We start from the raw sequence: 23,502 nt of genomic DNA on the forward strand, positions 1-23,502 counted from the left end.
AAGTATCAACTTCATACACTGACTCCTAAAAGAGAGTGTTAGACACAAGCCAATGGATGAGTCTTTAATGATGAAATTTTAGGCCCTAAGTTAACAGGGTGAGGGAGATGTTTGAGGGCTGGAGGCCAGGATGGTAGCCTGAAAAAGCCCAGGCTTCAGAGGAAGGCTGACAGACCCCAGTTCAAACCAGCTTTGCCCTACATTTGTTTAATAACCCTCAAGTTTCACAACCTGAGTCTGTTTTCTCATCTGCAAAATGGGGTTTTGGAGAGGATTAAATGAGATGATGTATGTAAACATTCAGCCTGATATCTAAAACAGAGTCCCTTCTCAATAGACATCCCTTTCCTTCCTTTCTTTGCCTTCTCATCCTCCCTGCCTTCCTGGTGAGGCTCTGTCCATCAAAGGCTGGCCCTGGAATTTCTCTGCAGTGGCTTCCTTCCTGGTCCTCTTTGGAAGAAGGTGGCAATAAGAAGGGGGTAGGGAGGCCTCTAAAATACAGCCTGTAGACTCAGCTCTTACCTTGATGACCTGTTACATTCTGTGATAGGCATTATTATGGCTGTTCCCTCCCTCTTCTGTTTCTGTCTTCTGAAGCATTTGGGAGACCTTTCAAGAAAAGGAACCAGATCAGAAGAGTCTATGGGTTTTGTTCATTCATTAACTCATTCATTTAACAAAGATTTTATGAGCTTTTCTTGTAGGCCAAGTATTATACTCAGTACTGGGTATTGGTGATCCAAAAAAGACACAGTCTCTGTTTTCATGGAACTTACAGTCTAGTGTAAAAATAAACAAACATTAAACAACTAATCAAATAAATGTAAAACTGCAACTGTATTTAATGATCTGAAGAAAAGGTAAGAGGAGATATAGTAGGGGTTAACTAGGTACAGGGGCCAGCAGGAGTGGAATTGGCAGAAGGCACAGCATATGCAAAGGCCCTGGGACAGGAGAAAGAGGGTGAGTACAGGGGACTAGAGAAGGTCAATGGAGATGGAACAAAGAGATGAGGGAAGCAAAAGCGAGCCATGAGGCAGATGGGGCGGAGGTATCTACATAGGGCCCTGTCAACCATGTTAAGGAGTTTTGTCTCTATCCTAAAAGCATTGGGAATAACTGCAAAATCTTAAGCAAGGGTGGTTGGGTAGACTGACGAGTTCAGATTTAAATTTCCAAAATATCGCCTTAGCTATTGAATACAGAGAGGATCAGAGGGCACAGAAGTCCTGGAGGTCAGTTGGGAGGTCATTACTGTAGGGCTTGACTGGGGGAGGTAGCGCTGGTGATAGTGAGAGGTGGACACATTGGAGAGCTATTTAGGGGGTAATATTTAACAGAACTTGGCAATGGATTGGAATATGCAAACTTCATGAATGCCTGCACAGGAACACAGACAGGTTCATGCATGGGGCCTCTCTGAGCATATTTCCTCATCTGTAAACTAGGGGTTGGTGAGATTCTGCACGAGCACACAACATGGACCCAGTGAAGCTCGATGGTACACAAATGAATTATGCCCATTATTTATAGTGTAAGCCTCCTTATTTACATTCTTCCGTCTCAGCACTAACCTGCGAGTGTCACTATTCATCATTAAGTTTGCCCAAGAGAAGGGAACTCAAGTTTCAAGATAAGATGTAAAGAAAAACCACCAGGACCACAGGGTCATATCATGGTGGGGAAATAAAGAGGGTGCAGGCCTGGGCAGAGGCAAGGGTGTCTGCCCTGCTCTCCTGGCCTGGCCTGGGTCCAGTGGTGGGATAAAATAAGCAGCAGGCAGACCTCATCAGAACTAGACAGGATTTTTTTTTTTTTTTTTTTTTTTTTTTGCGGTATGCGGGCCTCTCACTGTTGTGGCCTCTCCCGTTGCGGAGCACAGGCTCCGGATGCGCAGGCCCAGCGGCCATGGCTCACGGGCCCAGCCGCTCCGCGGCATATGGGATCCTCCCAGACCGGGGCACGAACCCGTATCCCCTGCATCGGCAGGCGGACTCTTAACCACTGCGCCACCAGGGAGGCCCTAGACAGGATTTTTGTTTTTATTTTTGTTTTTTAATTTTTCAGCCACGCCATGTAGCATGTGAGATCTTAGTTCCCCCACCAGGTATCAAACCCGTGCCTCCTGCAGCAGAAGTCTTAACCACTGGACCACCAGGTAAGTTCTTAAAAATTTTTATAATAAAAGAAAAGCATGTTCATTTTAGAAACATTTCTAAATTTTCTAAAACATTAAAAAATTCCCATAATCCTGCCACACCAAACCACCACTGCTAGCATTCTGGCAAGTTTCTTTCTATTCTCTCTCTCTTTTTTTTTAATGATTTTTAAAAAATTTTTATTTATTTTTGGCTGCTTTGGGTCTTTGTTGCCGCACGCAGGCTTTCTCTAGTTGCGGCGAGCAGGGGTGCACAGGCTTCTCATTTCGGTGCACAGGCTTCTCATTGCGGTGGCTTCTCTTGTTGTGGAGCACAGGCTCTAGGAGCATGGGCTTCAGTAGTTGCAGCATGCGGGCTTCAGTAGTTGTGGCTCGCGAGCTCTAGAGTGCAGGCTCAGTAGTTGTGGCTCACTGGCTTAGTTGCTCCGCGGCATGTGGGATCTTCCCGGACCAGGGCTCGAACCCATGTCCCCTGCATTGGCAGGCGGATTCTTAACCACTGCACCACCAGGCTATGCATATATATTTAACATAGTTGAGGAAATGATATATAATACATAATTTTTAGAAAACTTTAAAAACTACTATCATTATTATTCAAGAAATAAGTTTAACAGAAACAGACTCACAGATATAACAGACTTGTGGTTGCCAAGGGGAAGTGGGGGTGGGAGAGAGATGGACTGGGAGTTTGGGGTGAGTAGATGCAAACTATTACATATAGAATGGATAAACAACAAGATCCCACTGTATAGCACAGGAAACTATATTCAATATCCTGGGACAAACCATAATGGAAAAGAATATAAAAAAGAATGTATATATGTGTATAACTGAGTCACTTTGCTGTACAGCAGAAATTAACACAACATTGTAAATCAACTATCAACTATACTTTAGGGACTTCCCTAGTGGTCCAGTGGTTAAGAATCCACCTTCCAATGCAGGGGACACTGCAGGTTCAATACCTGGTCAGGGAACTAAGATCCCACATGCTGCGGGTCAACTAAGCCTGTGCACTCTAGAACCTACTCGGCACAACTAGAGAGTCCACGCGCCACAACTAGAGAAGCCTGTGCACCACAACGAAGAACCCATGCACTGCAACAAAGACCCTACTGCAGCCAAATAAATATATATATTTTTAAATTGATTTATTTTATTTATTTATTTTTGGCTGAGTTGGGTCTTTGTTGCTGCACGCAGGCTTTCTCTAGTTGCAGTGAGCAGGCGCTACTCTGTCGTGGTGCGCGGGCTTCTCATTGCAGTGACTTCTCTTGTTGCAGAGCACGGGCTCTAGGCACGTGGGCTTCAGTAGTTGTGGCATGCAGGCTCAGTAGTTGTGGCGCACAGGCTTAGTTGCTCTGCAGCATGTGGTATCTTCCCCGACCAGGGATCTAACCTGTGTCCCCTGCGTTGGCAGGCAGATTCTCAACCACTGTGCCACCAGGGAAGCACCAAATAAATATTAAAAAAAAAAAACCTATCGGAACTTCCCCGGTGGCACATTGGTTAAGGTTCCACGCTCCCAGTGCAGGAGGCCCAGGTTCGATCCCTGGTCAGGGAAATAGCTCCCACGTGCATGCCGCAACTAAGAGTTTGCATGCCACAACTAAGGAGCTGGCAAGCTGCAACTAAGGAGCTCACTTGCCATAACTAAGACCCGGCCCAACCAACCAAATAAATAAATAAATAAAATGTTAAAAAAAAAACTATCAATACTTCAATAAAAAAAAGATTTTAAAAAGATATGTTCATTGTAGAAAATTCTAAAATATAGATATAAGAAGTATAAACGATATGCTTGGTGTATTTTCTACTTTTTATATAGATTTACTTATTTTGGACTTTCACAAAATTGGATCATTTTGTAACATATGTGTGCTATTTTGTAACATATTTTGAATACTTTTTGTGTCATTAAGTAATTTTATACACATCTTTTTTTTTTTTTTTTTTTTGGCGGTACGCGGGCCTCTCACTGTTGTGGCCTCTCCCGCTGCGGAGCACAGGCTCTGGATGTGCAGGCTCAGCGGCCATGGCTCACGGGCCCAGCCGCTCCGCGGCATGTGGGATCTTCCCGGACCGGGGAACGAACCCCGGCAGGTGGACTCTCAACCACTGCGCCACCAGGGAAGCCCTATACACATCTTTTTTCAACACTGCAGAGTTTCTCAAAATTTGCCCATGACTCAAGAGTAAGAAATTCATTTAACCTCATGACACACATGCATACAGACACGAAATGAAAATGTCTTATGAAGCAAAACTTACCTTTAGTTTTTCAAGTGCTGACGGCAAGTCACTTTGCTTTCAAGACTCACTAATACTTTCCAACCTGTTCTGTTAGAGGTAATTCCATGATCTAGTTACTCAATCCCCTGCTATTAGATATATAGATTGCTACCAATTTTTTTGCCATTATAAATATTGCTGCTCTGAACATCCTTGTAACTATTCCTTTTTTTAGCATCGCATGCTTCCCACCCCCACTTTCCCCTCCCACACTTTAGCGGATTTTCTAGAGGCAGAACTACAAGGACAAAGGAAGTGTGAACTTGTAGGGGAATTTGATGTTATGGCCATATTAGCTCCCTGAAAGGTTGTACCAAATAAACTGTTTATAGTTTGATATCCTAATTTTTTTAGTTAATGAATATGTTAGTTTTATATTGCTGTGTAACAAATTATCCCCAAATTGATCAGCTTAAAACAGTAGGCATTTATTATATCACTGTTTAAGTTGGTGGCTTAGCTGGCTCTTCTGGCTCAGGGATTCTCAGAAGGGTGCAAGCCAGATGCAGGCCAGGGCTGTTGGCCAGACATCTGTTCCCTGCCATGTGGAGCTCTCTAGAGGGCTACTCACCAAATGGCCGCTGGTTTCCACAAGAGCCAGGGTACTGAGGGGCGGGGCGGTAGGCAAGATGGAAGTCACAGTCTTTTTTTTTTTTGGTTGTCAAATAACCCTTTATTATTTTTCTTTGCAGTGCTTAACTATCTGGGCATTCCACCGCACCACTGTGGATGTCATCTATGATATCATGAAGGTGGTGGCCATCAACATTGCAGCCCACAGACTGGGTGGCCCCCAAGATCTCTTTAATGGTTCCAGAGAGTTCTCTAGCTAAAGATTGATGCCACATCTGTCGGGCAATGTTGACAATCTCATCAAAAGTCATGTTTCCACTGTGCTTAATGTTTTTCTGCTTCTTCCCTTCTCTTGGTGATTCCTTGAGGGCTTTGATGATCAGGGCAGAGGCAGAAGGTATCACCTCAATCTGGGCCTGTCGGTTCTGAATGGTCAGCTTCACTGTAATCCTCAAACCCTTCCAATCACCAGTTGCCTTTGTGATGTCATCACCAACTTTTTTTGGAGACAGACCCAAGGGGCCGATCTTGGGGGCCAGGGCAGACGTGGCACCGACTGCCCCACAGGTGCACCTCAGGTACACGACTTTGATCTCGCTGGGGTCAAACTTAGGCGGCATGGTGGAGGCAGGGGTGTCAGATGAACCCGGATTCCGGACAACTGAAGAAAGTTGCACCTTGGTCTCCTCCGATCCAAGAGCCAAAAGCAAGTCACAGTCTTTTTGTAACCTAATCTAGGATGTGATATCCCATGACTTTTGCTGTATTCTATTCATCAGAAGCCAATCACTAGGTCCAGCCATGCTGAAGGGGAGGAGATTACACACACAACAGCATGAATACCAGCAGGTGTGGACAATTGGTGACCATTTAGAGGCTATCAAACACGCTGAAATATTGTGAGCATTTATTTTTTTAATTTCCCAAGCAGCTATTCCACTTTTTTAAAATTTATTTATTTATTTATTTATTTGCTGCTCTGGGCCTTCATTGCAGCACATGGGCTTCTCTAGCTGTGGTGCATGAGCTTAGTTGCAGTATGTGGGATTTTAGTCCCACGACCAGGAATCGAACCCGGGCCCCCTGCCTTGGGAGCAAGTAGTCTTAACCGCTGGACCACCAGGGAAGTCCCATGAGCATTTTGGACATTAGCAGAATTCTTCAAAAATTCCCCTTTGAGGGAATTCCCTGGCAGTTCAGTGGTTAGGACTCTGCTTTCACTACCAAGAGCCTGGGTTTTATCCCTGGTTGGGGAACTAAGATCCCACAAGCTTCAAGGAGTGACCAAAAAAAAAAAAATTCCCCTTTTAGGGCTGCAGCAGTATCTGAGGGGCCTTGTCTCCTTTACATAAAGATTGAACCAGTGACAGCAGCCTCGCCTTGAAAAATACTTCAAGGGTCATTATTTTCCCCAAAATTCCTTATCAGAAATCCTTGGGTGGGCTTCCCTGGTGGCACAGTGGTTAAGAATCTGCCTGCCAATGCAGGGGACACGGGTTCGAGCCCTGGTCTGGGAGGATCCCACATGCCGCGGAGCAACTAGGCCCGTGAGCCACAACTACTGAGCCTGCGCTTCTGGAGCTTGTGCTCTGCAACAAGAGAGGCCGCGACAGTGAGAGGCCCACGCACCGTGATGAAGAGTGGCCCCCCGCTCGCCCCAACTAGAGAAAGCCCTCGCACAGAAACAAAGACCCAACACAGCCATAAATCAATCAATCAATCAATCAATCAATCTTGTACTACATGCCAGACGCAGGACAAATTTAAAGGAGAAAATTATATATAAAAAAAAAAATCCTTGGGCTTCCCTGGTGGCGCAGTGGTTGGGAATCTGCCTGCCAATGCAGGGGACACGGGTTCGAGCCCTGGTCCGGGAAGGTCCCATGTGCCACAGAGCAACAAAGCCCGTGAGCCACAACTACTGAGCCTGCGCTCTAGAGCCCACAAGGCACAACTACTGAGCCCACCTGCCACAACTACTGAAGCCCACACACCTAGAGCATGTGCTCCGCAACAAGAGAAGCCACTGCAATGAGAAGCCCGCACACCGCAACGAAGAGTAGCTCCTGCTCACCGCAACTAGAGAAAGCCTGCACACAGCGCACAGCAACAAAGACCCAACACAGCCAAAAATAGAAAAAAAACAAAAAAACCCTTGACTCTGCATTATCAAGGGAATTAGAAGGCTTTTATTTAGATCATTAAAACTCAAATTTATAAAATTTATTTATTTATAATCATTAGATAATTAAAACTAAAATTTGTTTTGTAAATATATTATCCTTCTGTTTCAGTTATTATTGCCGCAAAACAGTTAGCCAAAAACTGGATTCGCCTCTTGGTGGGTGTTGAGCCAACAGATACGATCAAGCCAAAGACTGGGAAAAGGAAGGATTCATTATTACTTGCAGCAAGTAAGGAGAACACCAGGGATCTTTCCCAAAGCAGCCTCTCACTGAACAGCAAAACTGTGGAAGTTCTGAGCTAAGGGTACATGCATATTCATGAAGAGGTTTGAGCAGAGGAGAATTCAGCATAGAATTATGGCAAAGGTTGACAGAGTCCAAGTCTTGGTGGATTGAAGTCAGGAGGGTCGACATCATCATTCCGTCCTCCACCTGGGTGGGGGCGTTAGTTCCTGCTGAACTCACAGACATATAATTATGTATTGAATATATCCCTTGAGGAGGAACTAGGACTCTGCTTTATCACTGCACTATTGTTTGACTGCCTTCTCTGTTCTGACATTCCTTTGTTCCCTCAAGATCCTTGTTACTGAGACCTGTTTGAGGGCAAGCATTGTGGCCAGGCTTAGATCACAAAATGGCTTCTCTCTTTTTTTAAAAATTTGTCCTCGTAGCTCAGCTTGTGGGATCTTAGTTCCCGACCAGGGATCGAACTGAGGCCCCCGGCAGTGAAAGCCCAGAATCCTAACCACTGCACTGCCAGGGACTTCCCCCAAAATGGATTCTCTTATGTCAAGAATGCCATTCCTGATTCTCCTTCTCCAGGGACCCGCTAACCTAACTGCTTACGAAATCACACCAAAATTTAAAGGCTTAAAACAAACACATTTGCCCACAATTCTGCAACTTGAGCAGGGCTTCACAGATGTAGCTAATCTCTGTTGGGACGAGTCGACTGGGGCTAAGGATGCAGGATAGCTTCACGAAGCTAGTCAGCTGAGGTGACTGTGAGATAGCCAGATCCCTCTCTCTCCCTTCACAGTCTCTCATCCTCCAGGGTCTTGCTCTCTTCCGGTGGCCTCTCTCTTCCTCAGGGTAGTCAAACTTCTTTACATCACAACTGGTTCTAAGAGGGGAAAATGCCAGCCGCAAGGCTGAGGCCTGAAAGTCATGTGGCACCACTTCTGCTCTGTCCTACTGGTCAAAGCAAATTACGGATTCAAAGGGAGGGGAAAGACAGATGTCACCTCTTGGTGGGAGGAGCAGCATGCACTTACAGGGAAGGTGAGGTCCTGTCTACCATCTTTGATAGCCATCTTTGTAGACAATCCATTATACCTACTTACAGAAACCACCAGACCACCATCCAAGACAAGACACTCAGTGTTTCTTTTCTAGTAGTGGTGTTAAGGACTGAATGTTCTCACCAAAACACCCACTCCTAAGGTCAGTGGTTGGTACTGGTGGTATGGCAAATATGAAGGAAACCTGTAGCATAAACCCTGGCTTTCTCTTTCCTAAGTTCATAGAGAGGGAGTGAGCCACGTGGTCTAACAAAAGAGATAACTTACCCAGACAGCACTCCTTGGGCCTGCAATGTACAATTAGAAAACAATATCATCTGGAAATGCTTTGCAGGAAGTCAGGTCAGAATCACAGAAAGGACCCAAGATGGCATTCAAGAGACCTGAAGTCTGGAGGTGGCCTCTGCCACATACTACCTCTGTGTCTCTGAACAAATCAAGGACATATCTCTGGGCCTCAGTTTCCTATATGTAAGGTGAAGGGCTTTAACTAAGGTCCCAGTACCTCTGACACTCTCTACCTCTCCACAAACCAAACTTTATGAATCCATCCAGAGGATAGCTGGTTCTGTACACACTGCTAAAGAGGGTCTTGGGGGTCACTGAGGATCTGAACAGGTGAAGGACAGATGAAGGCAGGGCTGGAGTGTTACCGAGTCCAAGCTCACTCTGCTCGCCAAACAACAGGCCAATAAATCAGGAGCCCAAAAAACCATCTAATCTGGGTCTGGATGCCAGTTTCTTTTATAGAACAGAGAGGGGGAGGAGGTGAGGAAGTAAAGTAAAAAGGCTTGCAAAACATCTCCTCCTGTGGCCTGCATCAGGGAGGGGATGTGTTAACTTCTTCTTTGCAGCCATTCACAGGTGGGCAGGGTCAGACTGTCTCCCTGTGAGCTGAACAAAGGCACTTTAACATTCAGGGACAGGGGCAGGGTTCCCTAAGGCAGGCCATTATGTATGATTATAATAACAAAAACAATGAAAAGCAAAGGTTAAATTCAAAGAAACAAATCCAACATGGAATCAAAATTGGCTCTTCCCTGGGGCTTCCCTGGTGGCACAGTAGTTAAGAATCTGCCTGCCAATGCAGGAGAGATGGGTTCTAGCCCTGGTCTGGGGCGAGCCCGTGTGCCACGACTACTGAGCCCACGTGCCACAACTACTGAACTCCATGAGCCTACAGCCCGTGCTCTGCAACAAGAGAAGCCACCACAATAAGCATGTGCTACCACAAGAGTAGCCCACACTCTCCACAACTGGAGGAGGCCCACGCGCACCAATGAAGACCAAACGCAGCCAAAAATAAATAAAATAGATAAATTATTTTTTTAAAAAAAGAAAAGGCAGGGGCCACAGATGACTCCAAAGTGACTGGGACAGTGAGATCAGGAGAGAATATGGAGACAGAAGCATTTTGGGGCTAAATATGATCAACGTGGAGGTTGTGATGATGTAGTTTTCTCTTCACCATGGAAGCATTCCATGCTCACTAAAGGAAATTTCGGAAATAATTTTTTTTTTTTTTTTTGCGGTACACGGGTCTCTCACTCTTGTGGCCTCTCCCGTTGTGGAGCACGGGCTCTGGACGTGCAGGCTCAGTGGCCATGGCTCACGGGCCCAGCCGCTCCACGGCATGTGGGATCTTTCCAGACCGGGGCACGAACCCGTGTCCCCTGCATCAGCAGGCGGACTCTCAACCACTGCACCACCAGGGAAGCCCCGGAAATAATTTTTAAGCTAGGAAGAAGAAAATGTTACTTCGAATTCCCATCATTCAAATGCCATCACTTTCACCACTTTGGTGGACTATCTTAGTCTTTTTTCCCCTCGTGTGTAGGTTTTGTCTTCTGGATGTAAGAAGCAGCATAAGGTAGTGAGAAAAGTGTAGTTTTTTATGTCAGAGAGACTTGAGATAAAATTCTGGCTCTGTCACTTTTTTCAGGTGTCAAATGTTTTATCTGTATTAACTCATTTAACCCTCATACTAATCCTGTGAAGCCCCACTTCATATACAAGGAAGCTAAGGCACAGAGGGGCTAAATAAGTTGCCAAAGTCTACAACGGATAGTAAGTGGCAGATGAAAGAGTTAAACCCAGTAGTCTTGAGTCTGAAGCCCACAGGCTGAACCCCTACACAGTCTTGCCTCCCACTCTTCACTGCGTGACCTTGATGGAGTTTAGTGAGCCTCTCTGCAAAGCAGAAACTATTCTCACAGCTGTTGTGGGAATCAGAGATCACAGATGTCAAGTGTCTGGCACACAGCAAGCATCTCAAATGGGGGCTGATCATCACTTGAAAGTTTGTGTTTCAGGCAAGTTGAATCTGAGGTGAGGGTGGAATTTCCAGCTGAAGTCAGAATTGTAAGTGCAGTAAAGCAGTGTTTAGGTGCTGAAGCAACAGACTCGGCCTTCCTGGACTCCAATCCCGGCTCTGCCACCTAACTGCCACGTGACCTGACAAGTTCATTCACATGTCTGAGCCTGTTTGCTCATCTGTAAAAGGGGAATAAAAATAGTACCTACTTTCTTGGTTTGTTTTGAGTATATGGGGCAATGAGTGGGAAATACATAGGGTTTGGGCATTGTCAGGGCTTGACAGATGTAGGTTTTTGTAATGGTGTATATGATGGAATGGAAGTAATGTGTAATGGTGTAATGGAAGTAATGATTAATCTGTAGTAATATTACCATAAGGTAACAGTCTCCTGTGTTAGGATTCTTGTATACATAAGGTATTGAAGGAGGTAGGAATCAAATCTCAACAAAATCCTTTCTTTCCAGTAACTGCACAATCATATGCTTCATTCATGGTGTACCATCATTGCTCTATGTTCCCCACTGTGCCTGGGGCAGTGGAAAAACCCAGAAAATCCAGAGAAGGGGAGACAGACCTCAGATTCCCACCCCCAACACTCATAATGTGGGCAGCTAGGGAATGTTGCAGTTTAGCCAGGAAAATGATTGAAGGGTTGGCTACAGGACCTAGTAGGTAAAGCTGCTCTAGATAAGAAAGTAGGAAGACCGTTCCCATTGGGCTGGGGTTTGTTAAGTCATCATGAGAAGGTGTGGAATCTCCTTTGGGGGAAAGCATTAATAGGACCAATCTAGAATGGACTTTAGGGGCTTCCCTGGTGGTGCAGTGGTTAAGAATCCGCCTGCCAATGCAGGGGACACGGGTTCAAGCCCTGGTCCGGGAAAATCCCACATGCCACGGAGCAGCTAAGCCCGCAAGCCACAACTACTGAGCCTGTGAGCCACAACTACTGAAGCCCGCGCACCTAGAGCCCATGCTCCACAACAGGAGAGGCCACCGCAATGAGAAGCCCACGCACCACAAGGAAGAGTAGCTCCTGCCCGCCGCAACTAAAGAAAGCCCGCGTGCAGCAACGAAGACCCAACACAGCCAAAAATAAAATAAATAAATAATAAAGAATGGACTTTAGGAGGAGGAGTTCTCTCAGGAAATGCAATGAGCCTGGCTTCAAGGAGTCCATGGCTCTGTGAAGGTCATTAACTCAGCTACTTTGGTAAGCTGGCATTTCTAGCTTCCAAGGATGTTATTTCACTGGAAGAAAGCAGCCAGCTCCTGACCAGGAGCACCCCACCTGGTGAGAGAGGAGAGGGATTCTGCAGAGAAGGGATCAACCTACCAAGGAGACTAACAGGGACTCAGCTCCGACAGTGACCCGAATGTAAACATTAGTACACGATGAGGAAGGGCCTCAAACCAAAAGGAACCATTGCAGATCAAGCAGGGAAGCCTGGCCACTGGAAATCTCCTGTTTCTCACTCTGACAGAGAGGAGGGCTTCCGGAGCTGGCAAAGGTGATGACAATGGAGCAGGCATCCTGGATTCCAGTTACCAAAGGTGTAGCCACAGTTTCCTGACACAAGATGGAAATGATTTCCCGAGGGCTGACGACAGCGAGATCTTTTGCATAGGGCTTTCCCCCAGTTCTTCTCCGCCAGCCCCTTCCCAAGCGCCTCAGGCCTGGGTCTGGGAATGCCGGCCCGGACCGGAAAGGGAGGCCGGAGGCAGCCGCCCCAGAGCGCCCGACCCACCCTCGGGTGCCTGACTTCGCTGAAGCGTCCTCCTGACCTGTCCGGGCCTCCGGGAATAGGGGTGTACTTCTGGGGTGCGGGGAACCCCGCGAGGCTGAACTCGGTGGATCCAGCGGCCCGGGGCAGGGCGCCCTGGCCTCTGAGCCCCTTTGGGCACCAGGCTGAGAGAGAAAGGTCGGGGATCTCGGGGATGCGGATAGGTGGTCCGGAAGCTGGGGCTGGACAGGCGCACCGGGCGTGGGCGGAGCCGGCGGCGCTGGGGTTAATGTCCGCCCCGCCCCGGCCGCGCTGACTCAGTTTCACCAGAAACTAGGGGGGAGGAGGTGGCCCATCCCCAGCGCACCGGACACCGGGGCGGAAGCTGCGGCCCGAGCCGCGCAGGAAGCCGGGACCGGAACCTCGGCTGGCCCGGCCCCACCCCACTCACCTGAGCAGGTAACCAGGGCCGAGGTGAGCGAGGAGGAGGTGAAGCGGGTTCTGAGCATGTTTGGCCCTTTGTTCTCTGCTCGTGCGTGTGTCCGGGTACGTGAGCTCTTCAGACGTCCGTCTGGCCGTCCGTCGGGCGGTCGGGTCACCGGAGTGTGCGTGGGAGGGCCGGGCCCGCGTGCCCTCTTCACTCCCGGGGTTCTCGGTGCTTCCCGGTCCTCCCCTTCACTTCCTCCCGGCCCGCCCGCCTACCTTGAAGTCTCCCGGCTGATCCGGTGTCTCCTCCTCCGTCCCCTCCCCTCTCTCAGGTCGCTATCACCCTCGGAGCTCAGGGGCCCGCACTGTGAAGGTGACCCCCGTGGGGAGGAGGGCGACGGTCCCTGGGGGGATGATGGCCGGGGCCCGCCTCTCCCAGGTCCGCATCCCAGCGGTCGCCGCGTGGCTCCTTTGCTTGCTCGGCCTCCTGGGCACCGAGGCCGGGCCGCCGCCCGTGCCCCCCGGTCTGCTCACGGCCGACAACTGCCTGGACCGCTTTACCCCCGGGGTGCCTGCCTTCGTGCTCGACACCGACGCCTCGGTGAGAAACGGCGCCACCTTCCTGCGCTCCCTCACCGTGCGTCGCGGCCGGGACTGCGTGCACGTCTGCTGCAGCTCCAACGACTGCAATCTGGCGCTGGTGGAGTTGCAGCCCGACGGCGGGGAGGACGCCATCGCCTCCTGCTTCCTCATCAACTGCCTCTACGAGCAGAACTTCGTGTGCAAGTTCGCGCCCAGGGAGGGCTTCATCAACTACCTCACGCGGGAGGTTTACCGCTCCTACCTCGAGCTGCGGACCCAGGGCTTCGGAGGTAAGGACGAGGGTGCCAGGATTCGGGGAGACTCAGAGAAGGGACTGGTTATGGAGTCTTGCGCGAGGCATCAGAACGCAGTTAGGAGGAGAGTCCCATTCGACCCCAACTCCTTCTTAGAAGTAGGCGGTACAAACAGTAAATAAAGGACAGGCTACAGGAGTGGGGAGGGCTGACACCCTAGAGCCCAGACTGGCTCCTGAATTCAGGATGTTGAGTGGGTTGGTGCTCAAGGATGTGTGTACAAGAGGGGATGCAGCTTCTCCGGATTCTCACTTCTGGCCCCAATAGGCCAAGTCAGGGAGTTAGCTGTCTGGAGGCCACCTGGTGACTAGATAGATAGAAGATACGCCTGGCGCCTTGGCGGAGCACTGTCCTAGGCAACTTGGTGCCCTGGCAAATGAACCTGGTGAAGGATAGGTTCCTTCTCCACTGCTGGGCTTGGGATTGGTTATAGCATCTCTCTGTATTCCTCCCCCCACGAGCTGATTTTTTGGTGGTCTGGGGGAAACTGCCAGGCCCCCAGAGTCTAAAGAACAAGCCCAGTCTGGGGGTGACCCAACTGGGGGGGGGGGCGGTACTGAGGGCGCAGTAGCCTAGAGCCTCTGGGGTGGGGGTGAGGAGGGTTGCTGGGTGAGTCAGCCCACTGGTATTTATACCTGGTAGGGAAGGGATGTCAGCTGTCCAGGCAAGTGTGTGTGTGTGTGTGTGTGTGTGTGTGTGTAAGACAGGCAGGGCTCTCCCTGCTCAGGATCTGGTAACCAAGCTGTCTGCTCACCTTGTTTACTTCCAGAATAAGGGCAAAGTCGGGCCCAGGGCTCCTTCTCTTTCCTCCCGGGACTGAGCAGTTAGCTGGGATCAGGGCCCCTCCAGAGACCTTCATTCCCCATTCTCTCCACCTGCTGTTCTGGCCAGGTGGGGCTCCGGGGCAGGGATGGCTCACTCTGATAACCTCTGTTAGCTCTCTACGGTTTGCTGATTGCTATGCCACTCAGCCTCTCACTTAGGCATCATGACAACCACCTCTGAAAAGGGTGCTATTAGTAGTCATCCCACTTTTAGATTAGGAAACTGACTCCCATGTTAAATAATTTGCCCAGGATAACACTGCCCACAAATGGGAGACCTGGGACTCAACCCCCGGCAGGACCTCCAAAAGTCCTGTGCTGTTCCTCACACAAGACCACCTTTCTGGTAGAAACCTGTCTCTGATCCAGGACAGCTCAGTGGACAACAGAACCAGAGACTGGGAAGCCCAGGGGCCAGGGTTGGACTGGAGCTGGGTGGTCTCAGTTCTGGAAAGTAGAAAAGGGACTTTCCTCTCCAGCCTTTCCTCTTCTCCCTATCCTTCCAATAGCTCTGGATCTCTGTGGAGAGGTAGGGTGGAGATTCCAGGAGGGGGACACTGTCTCTGGGCCAGGCTGCGCCACTGAGTCCCACTGGGCCAGGGCCTGAGCCTGTTCCACAAGGAAGCAGCAGAGTGTAGGTGGTGATGACTCTAAGTGACCTGAGCTGCCTGCCCTCCCTGCTCTGCCAGGACCCCTCACTGTAGGGCTAGCGCCTGAAACTCTGGGGTCTGGTCAGGAAGCTGAGCTGGATGGGGCCTTCCTCATCTGGAAACCTCCCCACCCCGACTGGCCTGGTTGGCACAAGACAGGATGGAGTGGGGATTTCCTGGGACCTGTGGGGAGCTGGGTAGAGCTTGGACTTAGTGTGGGCCCCAGGCCATTTCAGGGCACCGCAGCATTTTGGGGAGTGGGTGATGCCATGTGCATGTCAAGGAGTCCATTCTCAGCTGAGTCCCATTAGAGAGGTTGGAAGTACAAAGAGGGTACAAAGAGGGTCAAGCCACTGTGGCATCCTGGAGGCTAGGCTGGGGTAGACCAAGGCAGGCAAGGTGGGCAAGTGCTCAGGGCTTCTAAAACCTTTGATTTACTGGGGAGAATCCTCCCCAGGGTGGGTTGATCTGTTCCCCCTTTCCTGCCTATGGCCAGGCCAGTCCAGTCCAGTCCAGATTGCTGGGACCTCCTGAGCACCCTGCTCTTTCCTCCTCTCCCCTTCCCCCTCTTTCCGTTGGAGGAGTGGCTTAGAAGGTGGAGTCTGTGTTTCCCTTGAGAGTCCTGAGGCCTGGCAGCTGGGGGAGGGGCTGGCTTTATTGCTACTCTGGCCCTTTGCTCTCTTGGGGGTGGGATAAAGGGAGTGGTGGGGCAGGGCATCTGCCCCTTGCTCCTGGGGGCTGGGGCTTGGAGAGGACCAGCTGTGTGTGGGTGGACGTTGCTGATTTGGCCCAAGGTCTGCCATGCCACTCAGCTTGCCACTTCCACCCTGGGGGCCAGTGGTGCTAGCCTGTCTTTCTGCTAGTAGACTGCCAAGTAGTCTGTCTTCTTTCCCCTTTGCGACTGCTGATTACTTTCTGAAAAATGCAAGGAGGGAGGAATGGGCTCCTCCCAGCTCACTGCCCCCTTGGCTTGGCCTCTCACCTCAGGGCCTGGGGATGGCACCTGTTGGGCCCTTAAGCCACTGGGCTGGGGCTTGGTTCCAAACAGGTACTTTCCTGCTCTCCTGGTCTTATTTCCCCTCAACCGAGCTTCCTTTTTCTCATTTCCGTAGCCCTCTGCACCATTTGATGTGTTCCTCTGTGGAAGTTCTCCCCTCCCATCCCTTTGTTGTCACTGTGTGCCCTGGTCTTCTCACCTCTGGGACCACCCTCTGAGAGTTCCCTGTTGGCTCTGCTTGCTCTGCTTTCTCTGCCTCATCAAAGAAGAATCTCTGTGACTTAGCCTCCTACCAGCTGTTCTTATCTCTTTACCGTCTCTTCTTTGAACTCTTACACTTGATGTAACCCTCTGCAGAGCCTCTGTGGAGGGCAGTTGGGCAATACCCACCCAAAGTGTAAATGCACATAACCTCAACACGACTCCACTTGCAGGAACTCATCTTGCGGCTATGCTTAAACATGTGTAAAACAACTTACCAGGCAATCAGTCACTGTACCATTGTTTATAAGAGCAAAGAAATGGAAACAATCTCAGTGTCTGTCAACACATCCTATAATTGGGTACTGTGGTGCTGTTTTCATCATAATAATAAACCCTGAGGTAGCAAGGGTTAGTTCTTAGTAGGGAGGGAGGGAGGGAGGAAAGGAGAAAAGGAAGGAAGGAGGGAGGGAGGAAAGAAGGACCTACATCAAGAGAGACTGATGGACTGGTTAAATGTGTTGTAAATTTTGGTGCATTCATACAATAAGTACTATGCAACAACAAAAAAAAGGAAGAAGAAGAAGTTCTTTATATATTGCTATGACTGATTTCCAGTATATATTAAGGGAAAAGTAAGATGAAGAACTAGCATGCTTGTGAATATTCTATACACTCTCTCGATACTCACACATACACACACACCCAAACTAGTCATTGAGAATGCCTCTGGAGAGAGGAACCTGGGGGTTTAAGAATCGGGGACTTAATTCTCACTACTCTTTTGTATTTTTTGCATATTTCATCATGTACATGTATTACCTAAGTTAAAAACAAAAACAAAACCCAAAGATTATAAAGATTATTTTAAAAATCACATTTCTGGGCTTCCCTGGTGGCGCAGTGGTTGAGAGTCCGCCTGCCGATGCAGGGGACACGGGTTCGTGCCCCGATCCCGGAAGATCCCACATGCCGCGGAGCGGCTGGGCCCCCGAGCCATGGCCGCGGAGCCTGTGTGTCCGGAGCCTGTGCTCCGCAACGGGAGAGGCCACAGCAGTGAGAGGCCCGCATACAGCAAAAAAAAAAAAAAAAAAAAAAAAATCACATTTCTAAGCACATATGGCCTGCAGCATGGTGTTTTGATGTTTTGGAGAGAGCATGAATCAGACCAGGGTTCAAACCCCAGCTCTGCCGTTTTGAAACTGAGCGACCCTGGGCAAGTCATTTAACCTCTCTGGTGTCAATTTGCTCATCTGGAAAGAGGGGCGAGAATGCAGTTGTGGCAGGATCTATCCAGCCCAGCCGGTCTCCTCAAGGTCCACCTAACCAGTCTTGCAAATTCCCGACTCCTTGCTTTGGCTCATCATGTTTTCTGCTGTCATCAACAACACAGAACATTCTTCCCCACAACCAAACAAATAAAAACAAAAGGATCAAAAAATCCTTTCTCCCTTCTTCACAAAGCCTTGCCTTTTTCCTCTAGCTTGCTGTGGTCTTTCCCTTCTCCAAACATCCACTTCCTTTTCTTGTACATGTACCACACAGCCCTTCATCTTGTTGGGTCTTTCTCCCATTTTGCTTCCTGTTGTTGGGTCTTGCCTGCCTAACTGGACCGTAGTACCCTCAAGGGCAGTGTGTCCATTTCCTAGGGCTGCTGTGCCATGTTACTACACCCTGGGTGACTGAAGACACTAGAAATGTACTGTCTCACAGTTCTGGAGGCCAGAAGTCCAAACTCAAGGTGTCAGCAGGGCCACACTTGCTCTGAAGACCCTGGTTGGGGGGAGGGCATGGTTGCCTTGCGTCCCCTTGTAACTGGAGGCAGAGTCTGTCTGAGGTGGCAGAGGCATCCTGCTCCTGTGCCAATCATCGTGGGACACCAGGGCTTGACGTGGTGCTGCCCGGGGCTCTGCTCAAGGTCTCTGTCCGGATGGGCTTCTTAGCAGTGATATGGGTTGCAGAGCGAGGGGTGATGGTGTTAATTACACATTGACTTATTTGGCTTTTCAAAAGTATCGTTACTCTTAACTTTTTTTGTTGTTGTTCTTGTTTATTTATTTATGGCTGTGTTGGGTCTTTGTTTCTGTGCGAGGGTTTTCTCCAGTTGCGGCGAACGGGCGCCACTCTTCACCGTGGTGCGCGGGCCGCTCACTGTTGTGGCCTCTCCCGCTGCGGAGCACAGGCTCCAGACGCGCAGGCCCAGTAGTTGTGGCTCATGGGCTTAGTTGCTCTGTGGCATGTGGGATCCTCCCAGACCAGGGCTCGAACCCGTGTCCCCTGCATTGGCAGGCAGACTCCCAACCACTGCGCCACCAGGGAAGCCCCGTTACTCTTAACTTTTTAAAGCAATTAGCACAAGTACCTGCTTATTGTAGAAAACAAGAAAAGTCCCCCTTCCAAATATACGTGCATATATTGATATATATATATAGTGTATATATATATTGTATATGTATATTGATATATATAGATATATATTTTTTTCTTTTTCTCCTAAATGGGATCAGATGGCAATGCTGTTTAGTTATTTGCTTCAGAAAGTTGGTTTTACAACATAAAAATGTCTTAAGTATAATATATCTAAACAGAGGGCAAGAAGATGGTTTAGTTGTGAAATCGCATCTGACTCAGGCAGGCTGCCGAGTCCTAGGTTGGTCTAGTTGCGACCCATAAGGCACCAGCCCCCCACTCCAGGAGAGATCCTGTCCATTCAGTGAGAGTTGACCTTATCTCACCTTCCCCCCAGGGTCCCGGATCCCCAAGGCCTGGGAAGGCACAGACTTGAAGGTACAGCCACAGGAACCCCTGGTGCTGAAGGGTGTGGAGAACACAGACTGGCACCTACTGCAGGGTGACACAGACGTCAGGGTAGAGGTGCGATGCTGGGCTGGCTCCCTGACCCCCACCTCAGCTCTCCAGGGCCCCCTTTCTGGGGCCATAGGCCAAACTGCGGCTCCAGATGGGGTGGGGTGGATAGAAGCTGAGGATCCATTTAATACCAAGTCCCTCGGCTCCCCGCAGTGGGGCAGGGGGGCTGACTGGGAGGACCTGGGGCCAACCAGGGGCATCAAGAGGTCCCAGCCTGATGGCCACTCCTGTGTTTAGAGGAATGATCCAGACCAGGTGGAGCTGTGGGGACTCAAGGAAGGCAGCTACCTGTTCCAGCTGACGGTGGCCGGTTCAGACCAGCCAGAGAGCACGTCCAACATCACAGTCACCGTGCTGTCCCCCAAGCAGACAGAAGGTGAGGAAGTGGGTGGGGAGGCAGACCCAGGACTCACCCACCCCCTGCACCCTGCTCCGGCTCTGTTGATTGGCCCTCGGAGCTCCCTCACCAGCTTTCCTTCCCCCAGAATATTGCCTCGCATCCAGCAAGGTGGGCCGCTGCCGTGGTTCCTTCCCCCGCTGGTACTACGACCCCACAGAGCGGATCTGCAAGAGTTTCGTTTATGGAGGTTGTCTGGGCAACAAGAACAACTACCTTTGGGAAGAAGAGTGCGAGCTCGCCTGCCGCAACGTGCAAGGTGGGCCTTTGTGAAGCAGTGTCGGGGCTCAGGTGACATTCCCCCAGGGTAGGTGTTCTCTCGTCATGGGTCAGGGAGGTGGGCGTGGGAATCCCCCGTCCTCGGGCCCCCTATCAGCTCATCCCTGCTGGGGCCTGGCCCTGCCTCCTCTCACTTCTCTGTTTTTCTCTCCCAGGCCCCTCAGTGGAAAGGCATCATCCAGGTGGGCTTTGCTCCTGTCCCTATTCCCCTCACCCCTGCCAGCTCTCCAGCCTCTGTCAAGTCCAGGCCCCTGACCACACTGCCCTGGCCCAACAACCTATTCCTACCATCAGGATGAAGGCCCTCGAGTGCCCCAGCCCTTGCAGCCCAGGATCCTCCTATCAGCTTTTGCCCGTTTTGTGTGTAGGAGGGTATAAGGGACAGGGGTGGAAAGGGAACCGGGGTTGTGTCATGATGCCACCTTGGGGTAGAGAGGGCCAGGTAGATGATGGACTCTTGGTATTTGCTGGCCGCTGCTTGAGTCTGACCTCACCGTCCACCCCGTCCCACCCCCACCTAGTGTGCTCTGGCACCTGTCACTCCAACAAGTTCCGCTGCAGTGATGGCTGCTGCATCGACAGCTTCCTGGAGTGTGATGACACCCCCGACTGCCCTGACGCCTCAGATGAGGCCACCTGTGAAAAATGTGAGGCCTGGCGGATGGAGGGTGGTGGGCACAGCAAGGGAGGTCCAGACCACTCACCCCACACCTCTGGAGACCCTTGTCAGGTCTGCGCCTCTGATCTTTCATCTTTGCAGATACCAGAGGCTTCGATAAACTCCAGAGGATCCATTTCCCCAGGGACAAAGGTGAGCTCCTGCCCAGGTCCCCTGGGTCAGGGCTGTCACTGCTATCCTCACTCATCCCATCAATGGGCCAAAGGCCTGCTGTGTGTACCAGGCTGTGGGCAGAAAGCTGGGTGGGGGGTGTCCTGGACTTTCCTTCTATGTTTCCCAAGCATCATACATCCTCTTAACACGTTCAGAAATTTAGCCATGCCTACATATCACTGAGATGTTATTGATTTAACTTAATGTATTAAAAAGGAAATTTCATGTCACTACCGTAAATGAAAAGCCACTATTATACGCCACGATCTGAGACTATTAAAATAAGTATAACAGGGACTTCCCTGGTGGCGCAGTGGTTAAGAATCTGCCTGCCAATGTAGGGGACATGGGTTCAATCCCTGGTTCGGGAAGATCCCACATGCCGCGGAGCAACTACGCCCGTCCGCCACAACTACTGAGCCTGCGCTCTAGAGCCCATGCGCCTAGAGCCTGTGCTCCACAACAAGAGAAGCCACCACAATGAGAAGCCCACACACCGCAACGAAGAGTAGCCCCGGCTCACCGCAACTAGAGTAAGCCCACGCACAGCAACGAAGACCCAACGGAGCCAAAAATAAAAATAAATAAATAAATAAATTTATTTTAAAAGAATAAATAAAATAAGTATAATAAAACGTGGTAATAAATTTTAGCCGGACATTGTTGTCTGCCAAGGCTCAGACCCTTAGCCTTTGTTAAAAGGCAGACTATCCAGTGCTAGACAGAAATCCAAGACCTTGATAGAATTGGGAATGCTGAAAGAAAATAGAAAAATAATGATATGAGTCAGTCTAGGGTGATTCTGGGCCTAAGCTTACTCTCCTGTATTTATCTTCCTTGCAGCACTTTAGATGGGCCAGATATTTCTGGGGCCCCCAGGCCCTCATTGAGTCACAGCCATCCTCAACATGGGGAGGAGGGTCAGGAGGTGGTGGGCAGCAACGATGTGGAGCCTGGTGGTGGCAGGGAGGCCCCGTGGACACTCACCCATTTGCCTGCTCCTTACCCCCCAGGCCACTGCGTGGACCTGCCAGACACAGGCCTCTGCTTGGAGAGCATCCCCCGCTGGTACTACAACCCGTTCACTGAACACTGCGCCCGCTTTACCTATGGCGGTTGCTATGGCAACAAGAACAACTTTGAGGATGAGGAGCAGTGCCTTGAGTCCTGTCGTGGCATCTCCAGTGAGCAGGGCAGTGGGGGGCAGAAGATGGGGAGGGGAAAGGTTTTAGCTAGAGCATTTGGCTCAGTCCCAAGGCCTGGGCTGGTCACACCTCGTCCTCAGAGCACCCGGAGTAGGGGTGGAAAAGGATGGCATTGGGTCTGGGGCACTGCTGAAGAGCAGCTGTGTCTTTGAACCCTTTGTATTGACTTGTCTCTCCACGACCCCCGCCCTGATCATTTTGTAGAGAAGGATGTGTTTGGTCTGCGGCGGGAAAGCCCCATTCCCAACACAGGTAAGCCCCCATCTGCCCCGTCACCACTGAGTAGGTATCAACTCAAGGATCAACTCACACAATTGGTTGTGCCTGCCTAAGCCAGTGTTGAGAAGGATCCCGAGGTTGGCTAAAGGGACAGAGTGCCACGATCAATAGTGATATCTGCCAGGGGCAAGGGAGAGAAGCATAAAAGTGCATGCCAGGTGTGTGTGCCGTCAGCACCCTGGGCCTTTCCCCACACTACCTGCAAGCAGAGCAACCTGGAGCTGAGACCCGAAGCCCATCAGAATCCCTCCCACCGAGCTCCCAATGGAGCTGGTTGAGCTGCTCACATGCCTGAGGGCCTTCCACGCCCGGCATCCATTTGCCTCGTCCCTTCCATACAGAGTGGGGGTGGGCGTCAGAACTGAGCAGGCCCTGGGAGCATCTCATTCGCCTCCTTCTTCCTCCAGGCTCCGTGGAGGTGGCCATTGCAGTGCTCCTGGGCACCTGCATCGTGGTGGTGGTAGCCATCCTGGGTTACTGCTTCTTCAAGAACCAGAGGAAGGGCTTCCACAGACACCGCCACCACCACCCCCCACCCTCTACCCCCACCAGCTCCAAGGTATCCACCACCGAGGACATGGAGCATCTGGTCTACTACCAAACAACCCGACCCCTCTGAGCCTGAGGCCCTAGAGGGCTCTCGCCAGTTCTCACCTGGCCCTGCTTCCTCCTTGCCAAGGTGGAGGCCTGGGCTGAGGAAGACTTTGGGACCAGACTCCTCCAGCCTGTTTCCCAGGCCGATCTGCCTCCAGGGCCAGGGCTCCAGACCCTCTTGGCGGTGTCTCAGCTAAGCTCAGGCTACTTGTTCCTGAGAAAGCTCAAGGGTCTGCAAGGAGCAGAAAATCTCTGAGCCAGGAGTCCCACACATGGTTGGACCCGTCTGCCTAGGACTTCAGAGGAAGTTGGAATTTTGCTTCCTGTTCAGAGCTGCCTGCCCCCGTCCCACGACTTTGGGAAGAGGCCTGCGGTGGCATCAGAGGCTGGAGGCCCCAACTCCGTCCTCCAGAGCTGCCCCTCCCACCCTGCAAAGTCCAGGGCTGGGGTGCGGGGGAGGACATCCCTGTATATTCTGTGTTGTACAGAGCTGCTTTCTG

The 23,502-nt window shown here is 50.5% G+C and overlaps 2 protein-coding genes across 2 annotated transcripts; one reads left to right on the plus strand and one right to left on the minus strand.

Annotated features, from left to right (window-relative positions):
- Nucleotides 1–5,148: 5,148 nt before the first annotated feature.
- LOC132489384 (large ribosomal subunit protein uL11-like) lies at nucleotides 5,149–5,661 on the minus strand. Its single transcript, XM_060098303.1, has one exon. It carries the CDS (start codon nucleotides 5,644–5,646, stop codon nucleotides 5,149–5,151), a length of 498 nt encoding a protein of 165 aa, XP_059954286.1. The 5' UTR covers nucleotides 5,647–5,661.
- A 7,731-nt stretch (nucleotides 5,662–13,392) lies between these two features.
- SPINT1 (serine peptidase inhibitor, Kunitz type 1) lies at nucleotides 13,393–23,027 on the plus strand. The gene is made up of 10 exons (XM_060098304.1): nucleotides 13,393–13,852; nucleotides 19,295–19,422; nucleotides 19,654–19,792; nucleotides 19,902–20,072; nucleotides 20,248–20,274; nucleotides 20,614–20,739; nucleotides 20,853–20,903; nucleotides 21,938–22,108; nucleotides 22,334–22,381; nucleotides 22,816–23,027. The coding sequence occupies exons 1-10, from the start codon at nucleotides 13,393–13,395 to the stop codon at nucleotides 23,025–23,027; spliced, it is 1,533 nt and encodes a 510-aa protein (XP_059954287.1).
- The last annotated feature ends 475 nt before the right edge of the window (nucleotides 23,028–23,502 follow it).

The sequence above is a fragment of the Mesoplodon densirostris genome, chromosome 4 (genome assembly GCF_025265405.1).
Source record: "Mesoplodon densirostris isolate mMesDen1 chromosome 4, mMesDen1 primary haplotype, whole genome shotgun sequence".
Classification (NCBI taxonomy): Eukaryota; Metazoa; Chordata; class Mammalia; order Artiodactyla; family Ziphiidae; genus Mesoplodon; species Mesoplodon densirostris.